The sequence below is a fragment of the Dendroctonus ponderosae genome, unplaced genomic scaffold (genome assembly GCF_020466585.1).
Source record: "Dendroctonus ponderosae isolate FM_Combo_2020 unplaced genomic scaffold, Dpon_F_20191213v2 Dpon_F_20191213_357, whole genome shotgun sequence".
NCBI classification, from domain to species: domain Eukaryota; kingdom Metazoa; phylum Arthropoda; class Insecta; order Coleoptera; family Curculionidae; genus Dendroctonus; species Dendroctonus ponderosae.
The window spans coordinates 11,454-21,268 of record NW_026018566.1 but is presented as its reverse complement, the minus strand read 5'-3'; the positions used below and the strand labels follow the sequence as shown (position 1 = coordinate 21,268).

The 9,815-nt window shown below is 34.6% G+C and overlaps 1 protein-coding gene, 1 long non-coding RNA gene and 1 pseudogene across 2 annotated transcripts; 1 reads left to right on the top strand and 2 right to left on the bottom strand.

Moving 5' to 3' along the window:
* Positions 1-2,361: 2,361 nt before the first annotated feature.
* Positions 2,362-3,690, bottom strand: LOC109535108 (15-hydroxyprostaglandin dehydrogenase [NAD(+)]). Its single transcript, XM_048665411.1, has 5 exons — positions 3,532-3,690; positions 3,220-3,346; positions 3,041-3,147; positions 2,654-2,982; positions 2,362-2,594 (listed from the first exon to the last, which is right to left on the bottom strand). Exons 1-5 carry the CDS (start codon positions 3,631-3,633, stop codon positions 2,453-2,455), a joined length of 807 nt encoding a protein of 268 aa, XP_048521368.1. The 5' UTR covers positions 3,634-3,690; the 3' UTR covers positions 2,362-2,452.
* A 587-nt stretch (positions 3,691-4,277) lies between these two features.
* Positions 4,278-5,747, bottom strand: LOC109535137 (annotated as a pseudogene).
* A 22-nt stretch (positions 5,748-5,769) lies between these two features.
* On the top strand, positions 5,770-9,586 carry LOC125504065. The gene is made up of 2 exons (XR_007281269.1): positions 5,770-7,905; positions 9,414-9,586. It is a non-coding gene; the product is annotated as an uncharacterized LOC125504065 (long non-coding RNA).
* Positions 9,587-9,815: the final 229 nt, after the last annotated feature.

The following is a 9,815-nucleotide window of genomic DNA, read 5'->3' as shown; positions in this document are numbered from 1 at the left end:
TGTTATGGTCTCCCAAAAGGAAGGGTTTCTTCCCTCAGAAATTGATTAATGTTTTAGCGTTTTATAAATTATAGTTTTTATACGACATGTTTTAATTGTGAATTGGTGTTTGTAGTTTGTGTAAATTTTAAATCTGAAAATGGCGCTGTTGCCTCGCCGAAGCGTAATGAAATAAACGATGCTCAAAGTTGTTACTTCACACTTTGACTGAGACCCAGGAATGATAAGAATATCACAACAACTACACGCAATCGGGAAAATCAATCAGAAATTTTATAGTAATGTAGGAAATTATTTAGATGTTTGGAAAAGAAGTCCATAGTTGGATTGGACTTCTTCTTCTTTGAGTGCCGTCTGCTATCGGAGGTTGAATATCATCACTGATATTCTTACTTTTTTGCCGCTACTCTGAAAAGTTCTATTGATCTACCACCAAAGAAATTCCTCAAATTTCTCAACCATGAAATCTGAATTTCTCAATCATGAAAATTGCTCCTTTTTCCCCTTATCTTTCCTTGCATGATCACTCTAAGGCATTTCATGTCGATGTCCTCTCATTATATACCCCAAGTATTGCAATTTTCTTGCCTTTCTTGTGTTAATTACTTCAGAGTATTTACCCATTTCTCGAAGTATGTCCATGTTCGTTCTTTTTTCTGTCCATGATATTCTAAGTATCCTTCCATAAAACCACATTTCAAGCGACTGCAGTTTGTTTATATGCTCCTTTTTAAGCGTCCAGCCTTCCGATCTAACATACAGTAGAACAATCATTAATGTTGAAATGTTCTCACTCTTAGTTCTATTGTGAGGTTTCTGTGAAAACCCGAGAATGTTTTTCTATCGCATTTCTTGACGCTTGTTGGTAGTTATTTCCTGTAATCCAGGTGCCCAAGTAGTTGTATTTTTGAACCCTTTGAATTTGTTGGTCCCATACATGTATGTTTAATTGTATGCTTGTATTGGGCGCGGTGGAGCAAATGAATGGCCACCTAGATCACCTGACATAACACAAATCGACTTTTTCCTATGGGGTAATGTTGCGGTTGAAGTTTACAAACAGTTCCCAACATTAGCTCTATACATTAAAGCCAGAATTGGCCAAAGTCTTTGAAATTGTTCACTTTAAACTGAAACTTATCGTTTATAGTATGCGATGCGCTAGTGGAAACAGAGAAAGATCTGATTGCAGAAACTACAGCCCTATGAATGAGCTCGCAGGAAAAATGTACGATGTTTGAACAGTTTAAAGAACATTTGCACAATTACTCAAGTATTATTGGGTACGAACAAATCTAAACTCGGTAAAACGGTCTTAAAGTTTCGTAAAACCCTTAAGGGAACATTTTGCGAAATGGGTTTTCCCACGCAAATGTCTTCTATTGATGTCCTGATAATCATGTATACATTTTCACTATCTTTGAATCATGGTTATTGTCTGATGCGGTAAAAGTTATTTTTATTGTGTCACCCAACATTTACTCGCCATAACATGGACAGCTTTAAAGTCATATTTTGAAGTAAATATTCTCGTTTTTTTATAAATCCCGTTTATAGCGTTATTTGCCTTTGGGTCCCGGTTTAGCAGGCTTCTATGTCTTCCTAGTTATCTTCTAATAGGTTTCTGGCTAACATCGCTTTTGTAATTTTTTGTCTTTTTCTTTTTTCTTGACGTTTTCTTTTGAAGTATTTTTCCTCTATACGCTTTACAGGCGGGTACCATATTAATTGTTGCTTGTCTATATCTTCCACCATTGTTCTTTTGTTGGTTCTCTTATTTCGTCATTTCTCACTTGTTCTATCAGTTCAACTTCCCGTACATTGGCCTTAAGTCTTTGTGTGCATCATATATTCTTATTTTGTGTTCCAGTGTTATGTTTTTCTTTAATCATTTCAGTATCCGGCCCTCCGTTTCTTGAATTTGCCAATTTTCTCCTTGATATCTTTCTCAGTTCGGCTTACGTTCATCAGTTTGATTCCCAGACAGATGCATTAATCACTCAATCATTTTTTTATTTTTCGATGTTTTAGGTCCAGGTCATCTGCTGGTTCTTCACCCACACGGATATTGGTTTTTGTTCAAATTTTACTTTATGTACTTTTGCCTTGAGCGATTACCACCTGGTTATCTGCATAGTGCGAGGTATATAATGTGGTGGATCCGATATTCAGTCCGATTCTCTTGCACTTTTTTCCATTCTCTGAGAGAATTTTTCCCATTCTTCTATCCTTGCGTTGCGCTATTATTCTCCGCATGTTTATAGCTGAGGTTATTGCGTTTTGCTTCTTGTACCTTTTAATTAGAAAGACTAGACATAGATTTAGTTAAGGACATTAAAATGAGATTAGTGGTGCTTGAACTGCCATAACTATTTGTTTATTCATTATTTACCACTGTTGCTGTACACTTTTGGAAGTACATTTGCTTGATTTGCGTTTATTGTATTTAGAGTTATTTAAGAAATATTTTGGGTGCAGTGAATCGATCGGGTATTTTAAACTGATAGGGTGGTTCTCCTCCTTCCAGTATCCACATCGTTCCAGATGGGGCCTTTTCAAGAATCGTCATTACATGCGGAGCCATGTCTTCTGGACTAAAATTCGTGTTAAAAATTCAGCTTTGACCTATCGATTTCTAAAATTTTTTACGTACCTTTGCAAAGGAAGTGTAGTCAGTAAGTCGGCGAATCGCTCATAGTCTGGACCGAAAGTCTTATTTGCGGATTCCGTTAATAGTGGAGTAACAGTGAGTCCTGGGGCAATTGCGACCACTCGCACTTTAGTGCGATTGTAATGTTCAAGCACACCCCAAGATAATGTTAGGCCATGTATGGCAAATTTGGTTGCAACATAGCCGGGCATTAGACCATATGGAGCTGTTGCTGCTATAGAGGATATGTTTAATATCAGCCCTTCGTCTCCGGATTTGAAGTTTTTTATATAATTCTCCAGCCCTAAGAGAACTCCATTTATTGTGCCATTCTAAAAAAGTTCACTTTGTTATTGCCAATTGTGAGGTTTCAAAATTTTTATTACTCACCAAATTAATAGCGATTTCTTGTTGCCAAATTGAGTCATTGAATATGCCGGCATTGTTTATTAATATGTCCACATTTTGAAACGTGCTGATAGTTGTTTTAAACACATCTGAAAACGTTAATTCATTAGATATGTTGAAAGTTTCGCGTATGAAAAAGTTTCAATTAAATATTTGCTTACTTTCAAATTGATTGTAATCTGTAACATCTGCTTTGATGAAAATGGCCTTTTTTGCGCCAAACTCTCTCTCAAACTGTTCAATAGCTTTGCGTCCAAGTTCGGCGGATACGTCTGCTATCACAACAGCCTGAAATTGTAATTTAATCAGCAAATATATTTTAAACCTCTTAGATTCATTCTATATTACGCGCGACTTTTAACAATCTTTCCATATAAAGTGTTTCATATCTTTTTGCAAATGAAAACGCCTATAAGTGTTTTATATGAATATGAATAATGTAGAAGCTGTTTTCCCATTAATTGCACTCATACCTTGGCTTGCTTCTTTAACAGTTCAAGAGCATAATGTAAACCCAGTCCAGACGCGCCACCCGTAACAATAGCAACTTTTCCTTTAATATTAAAAGATACCATACTGGCTGAGTACTCGTGGTTGACTGAGCACCAATAATACTCAATCTAGCGAGGAAACTGGGAAGGTCAATGAAGCCTCAAGAAACATTACGAGATTAACGATATCAGATATACAGGGTGTCCCCAAATTAGGTGTGGCCAAACTGAAACAGTGAAATCGGCTCTCAAAATTAATGTTAATTTTTCAAATGAACATATATCGAAAAATGCTCTCTAACGGAGCTACGCCTTCTTGAAGAGGGGCCCAGTAGTAGGGTTTTTTGCAAATTACTTCTAAACGGTTGAACTTCAAAACGTAAATTTTAGGTACTGTAGTAATTTTGATATGCTGAATCTAGATCTGAAATTAAATATATATTGTCAATCATTCTGTTTTTTTTTCGTATTCTTCATTATTTACATTTAATATGACAAAACAATGATAATTATTTGCAATGTGCTTTCGAAGGAATTACCAAGAATTAACTAGTTGTTGAAAGCAAGGTGTTTTCCTTCTGATTGTTTTATTTTCCTAGTTAATCTGCGCGCAGTTTGTCTTTGGATTTGCCTTGCGTTAAATGGTTTGACATGTGCACTTAATCAAACAGCAGATTGGATTCAAACACCGCAAAATGCGGTTTGTTCTTCTGCGACAAAAACAATTATTTTTATTTACATGTTTATTATCTACGTCCACTGAAAGGAACAAAATAACTTTGCGAGTTTTAAATCTGGGCGTAATAAAGGAATATTTTCGGCTGAGTAAATCGATCGGGTAGTTTGAACTCATAGGGTGGTTCTCCGCCTTCAACTACCCACATAGTTCCCGATGGAGCCTTTTCGATGACTGTGATCACATGCGGAGCCACAACTTCAGGACTAAAATTCAACTCAGACTTTTACAAAACAAACCTGTCATTTATACGTACTTTTGTACAGGGGAATCAGCCGGTGAGCCACGCAGTTGCTCGTATTCCGGTTTGTAACTTTTGTTCGAAACTTCTGTTATTAGAGGAGTTATTGTAATTCCTGGACAAACTCCAACTTGTACACACTTTTGTTCGATCGTAATGTTCGGATGCACCCCAAGGCAATGTTAAACCATGGACTGCAAATTTGGTAGATACATCGGATGGCATTAGAGCTATCGGAGCTATTCCAGCTAGAGATGATATATTTACTATCAGGCCTTCATCTCCTGACTTGAAGTTCTTAATGTAATTATCCAAGCCCAAGATAACGCCATGAATTGTTCCATTCTAAAGCAAAGATATCTAATCTAATGTTTGTACAGTTTTTTTGATAGGAAACGACTTGGCTCTTTAAATATGTAGGTCTCGTTAAAAACGCATTTTTCAAAATTAGTTTAAAATAATACGTGATCATGATTATACTCACCAAATTAATGGAAATTTCTTGCCGCCAAATTGAATCATTCAATATTCTTGCTTTGTTTATTAAAATGTCGACATTCGCGAATATGCTGATAAATAAAATTATTTGATAATGACAATAAAAGTCTGTTTTCAGTGCGTTTATAAGCAAAGTTTGGGCGCGTGACTTTAAATAATTTAATTATAATTTCAACGATAATTCATTTCGCAAATCTGCTCAAGTGTCGTGATGCATACCCTCCAATTCTTTATAATCACATATTTATATATTTTAGTTAGTTACATATTTTGACAAAAATAACCTTCTGGGGACCAAACTCGCTCTCAAGCTTCTCAACTGCTTGACTTCCAAGTTCAGGCGATACATCTGCTAGAACAACGCCCTGAAATGGTATTTTTGTCTGTAAACTTTACTGAAAACCTGTATAAGGTATTGAATTTTAAATTATTTTAACTCTGGATTGGTTTGCGCTTTTGCAGCAATTTTCACAAGAAAACACATTTTTCATTGAGTTAACTCATACCTTAGCTTGCCTCTTTAACAACTGAAGAGCACATTAAAAGCCCAGTCCAGATGCACCGCCCGTAACAATAGCAACTTTTCCTTTTATATTGAAAGAAACCATTTTATTTGTAGAGTAGATGCGGAATGAAAAATTTACGTATTTTGTGCGTAACTTCATTGCCATTTCCAAGAAACGAATCTGTGAAATAGATAACCCGAAAAACAATGAAAGTAGTTTACCAGATAAGCACTTTTAAGCTAAAATTTAAATAGGAACTTGAACGAGAGTAAATATTTTGACAATTCCTGGCATATGCAATTCATTCTTACAGGGTCATTGTTCTTTTATTTAGAGGAAACCGGAGCTAATAATTGTCACATTTACTACAAATATTTTTTAATAGGCATACTACGGTCTTTTTATGTTTAGTTCAATAAGGAGCAATTAAAGTTCCATTTTCATCCATCCATCCACCATTCAACATACGCGGAATATTTATACCACCACCAACCCCAGTTAGCACGTTTTATCTTATTGGAAAAAAATTATATCGCAAATAGTGAATAGGTTGTATAATATTATTACACCCCCATGTTATCGACACTCACTTTTCCCACTTCCTAAAAACTTTCTGTTAGGCAGAGAGTAAAATATAAAGGCAGCAAATGAAAGTGGAGGAGGTGAATATCCAAAAACCAAAATACAACCAGAATTTAAGAGTTTTAATTAGCAAACTAATTGATGAATAATTAATTAAATAAGCTAACATGACCAAAAGCTGGAATTGTAATGTTTATTTCCAAATCCACCAGTTTAATAATTTAACGGTAAAATCGACAAACCAAGCAACGCCAAGTTCGGTTCAACTGGGGCAAAAAGGGCGTTCGGTTCAGTGAAAATTTCTAAAAAAACATATGTACAACTTGTTGCGGCTGGAAAAACGTCAGCATACAGTTGAATCAGTAATAGGAACTTTTAAAGTTTAAATAATTCATTACGTGAACAATTTCCATGTTCCCATGACACGATCCATTTGAAACCGTTGGCCTGTAAATAGGGACGGGTTTTTCAGGTTGATTTTTTAAATAACGCCTTTTTTTAATTTATTTGTTCCTTAATAAAAGTTTATATTGGGGAATCCGGCATTAATCATTGATTAATTGGGTTCAAGCGTTTATCAGTAGCAGTTCGAATCGCAGTTTTTCCATCAAAGATGTAAAGAAATGAAAAATCATACGTGTGCAGCTAAAAGCATTTTGCAACGCTTGTTTTAGCCAATCAAAGCTGCATTATTTTGACACACTTGTTTACAACCATTGAAAAGCATTGATCACGTCAAGAGGAAAGTTATCATCGAAACTTTGCACTTGCAGTTAATCTTGATCGTTTGTAAATCATTGGTGAAAAATCAGCTCGTGCTGTTAATACGATTAAAGCTGCGGGACTCAAAAAGCCAATGCACCAGGATTATTGTAAATTGTTACCCGAATAAAATTACTATTGTTCATTAAACATGTAATAGGTTTTGCCACAATTTTCCAGGCTATCTGGCATAGGCTGGCCTCTAAGATTTAAAAATTTACTGGGATTAAATGAAAACAAACTTAATTTTTTACAGAGATAACACACAATATTTGTAATCTAAAACTAACACAAACCAGTTTCAGTTGTGCCGTTTTCTTCGTCCTCAGTCGTAAATATCTCATCTTTACTGAAATTGGCTTATTTCAATTACTTTCATGCTTTTATCTGTTTAGTCCAGCTTTCGCAATTTATTCCTATTGAATACCTGAAAGAACTCGAAATTACGAGGTATTTTTGTGAAAATTGTGAACTTTTTCAGATATGGTGGAAGGAGAAGGAACAGTCATTACGAGTCTCGAAAATGCAGTTTCTTCAGTGTTGCAAAATACCATTGAAACAAAAATTTTAACGCGTTTGAGCTCGCCTTTGCCATTCCTCTTCCCATAATTTACATCTTCGCCTCTGGTTCTCTAAACCTAAGTTTTTGGAGATCAGGAGGTCATCCTGGTCAAACTCCCATTATTCAAACTTTGGTTCTTTTGTAATGAGCGGGTAAACCACATGGTTAGTCAAACCATGAATTGCAAAGTTGAAGGCTGCATAAACTGGTGCGAAAGCATTTGCAGATAATTCAACAACATCTAAAACTCTCAGACTCATTTATCTCCAGACAAAATTTTAAAGGCTGAAACCACTTAAATTATTGGTAGTTTACTCCTAAGAAACCTCTGTAGCATTCCAATGATGGATGCATTTAAATTTACAGCAGAAGGAACGGAGCAAAGTTTTCACGACCTATAAGCCATGGGCCAGGCCATTGAAATTGCTTCCTAACGTTTCGTTTACATCTGCGATGAACATTATCGAAGGTGAGCATTATGAGGCAACAGTCTTAAAATCCCAGAAAACTTCAACGGATATTTTAAATCGGTAAAAAAGACTTCATAGTCTGAGAAAAAGAGAAGTTTAAAATGGAATTTAAAAAAATCCCTCTTCATTGGATTTGTTATTAGTCAGCAGATTTACCGCCACGTCTTTTGCCCATATTCTGGCCCAATATTTCGTCGATAATTACAAACATTTTTGCGATTGAGCTTATCGGCTGTTTAAATACGTCAGTACAGACAGTAATTCTGCGAAAACATTAATAATTTCTTATTTGGTTGTTTCTTCATATATGTTATAAAAAAATGAATTTACGAGATTTTCTAATTGTAATTATTTGTTTTATGTAATAGATAACCAAATTATCAGCGTATTAGCACATGTGGATTGCGTATCGGTACATTGAATTGCTGCGGGTCACAAATCTATTATGTAAAATGAGCTTGAACGATTTAAATAATTAAATTTTTTCAGATAATTAGATGTGAGATTATTTGCGTCTACTTAAAACGAATAAAAATATAATGGCCTCATCGCTAGAAAAATGCTATTCTACCTTTAATACCAGCCTTTTGTCCTTATCACGATTCGAACTTAGTTCCTGCAAAGTAGCTGAAAACGGATTCTCTATTGGGTGATTCTACCACAAATGTGGTCCTCGTATATCCACAGTACTATGCTCAAATTGAAACTAATCCATTCAAGAAACAGGAATTTAAAGCTCAGGAAATTCCCTTTTAATATTGTGCTTTCGCAATTAATTCGCATTCTACCTATTAATTTGTCAATTGAATTTTAAGAAAATTGTCGGTTTGTGATGCAAATCTTCACTTTTCTATGCGATTTTTTCTCAAGAGAGTTTTAAAGTCTACTTAAGTCCCAATCAGGATTTTTTAAACAGAAATTAGGGCCATTATCTGGACAAAATTTTGCTTATTTATTCTTTTATAGTGTTTATTACATTTGACGGTAAGCTTTTTCATGGTAAGATACTAACAAATGACTCATAAGCAAGTTCAATATTGAAAAAGTAAACTTCGTAAAAACTATACAAAAACATCGGCATTTCATTACTTTAAATAACTAAGTCATTTAATTAGACTATTTAGATTAGTTAAAATAAGATACCTATGTAATAATAAAAATATATTCACGATAAACAAAATCTTTTTTGGCCAATGTTACAAAGTAATTTGTTTTGTCCTATTTAAACTTGAAAAATTAATAATTATAGTCCATTAATCTAGATAGCATTAAATGTGGCTTTGAACCTTTAAGAACATATTTTCCAGAAAAGCATGAATCTCTAAAGAGAATTGAAATGTTTCCAGTGAAGGGAATGATGTTTATTACCTATCCCGTAAATGTAGATTGATTGGAGTAAATATGTTCCTAAAATGTTGCAATTTAATCAATCTAGATTAGAAATGGCATATTTGGAGAATTAACACTATCAACTTAGCAGAAAATAATATATTTTTTGTTGTTTCAGGTTTATGTCAGTAGAGGATGAAGGAATTATAAGAGTAAGTACTATTTCAAGAATATTCCCTATGTTTTCAATCCCCATGAGGTTGAGAAAGAAGACAAGCCAAAGACACAGCGAGTGATTAATAAAATTATTTATTTTGTAATTTGTTATGTATATAAATAGCTTAAAGCATTTTTGGATTGCTGAGTTCAGTAATCTTAAATATTCCATCTTCGTCAAGTGCTTTATTTTTCATTGCATTCAACAAAAAATAAAAACTCCAGACTTTACGATGATCCCAGGGATTCGGCATAGGATTGCGCAATAGTTACGGATGCGTACTAATAAGTTGCGGCCTAAACACGCCACATTAAATGCGATATTGCGAAATAAAGAGCCGAAAAAGACCTGAAGCGTCCTCTA

Coding starts and splice junctions, on each gene's coding strand:
- LOC109535108 (XM_048665411.1), bottom strand. CDS start 3,633: ATGGTATCTTTTAATATTAAAGGAAAAGTTGCTATTGTTACGGGTGGC. Junction 3,148..3,219: donor AGATTACAATCAATTTGAAA/GTAAGCAAATAT, acceptor TAACGTTTTCAG/ATGTGTTTAAAACAACTATC. Junction 2,595..2,653: donor ACTACACTTCCTTTGCAAAG/GTACGTAAAAAA, acceptor CACGAATTTTAG/TCCAGAAGACATGGCTCCGC.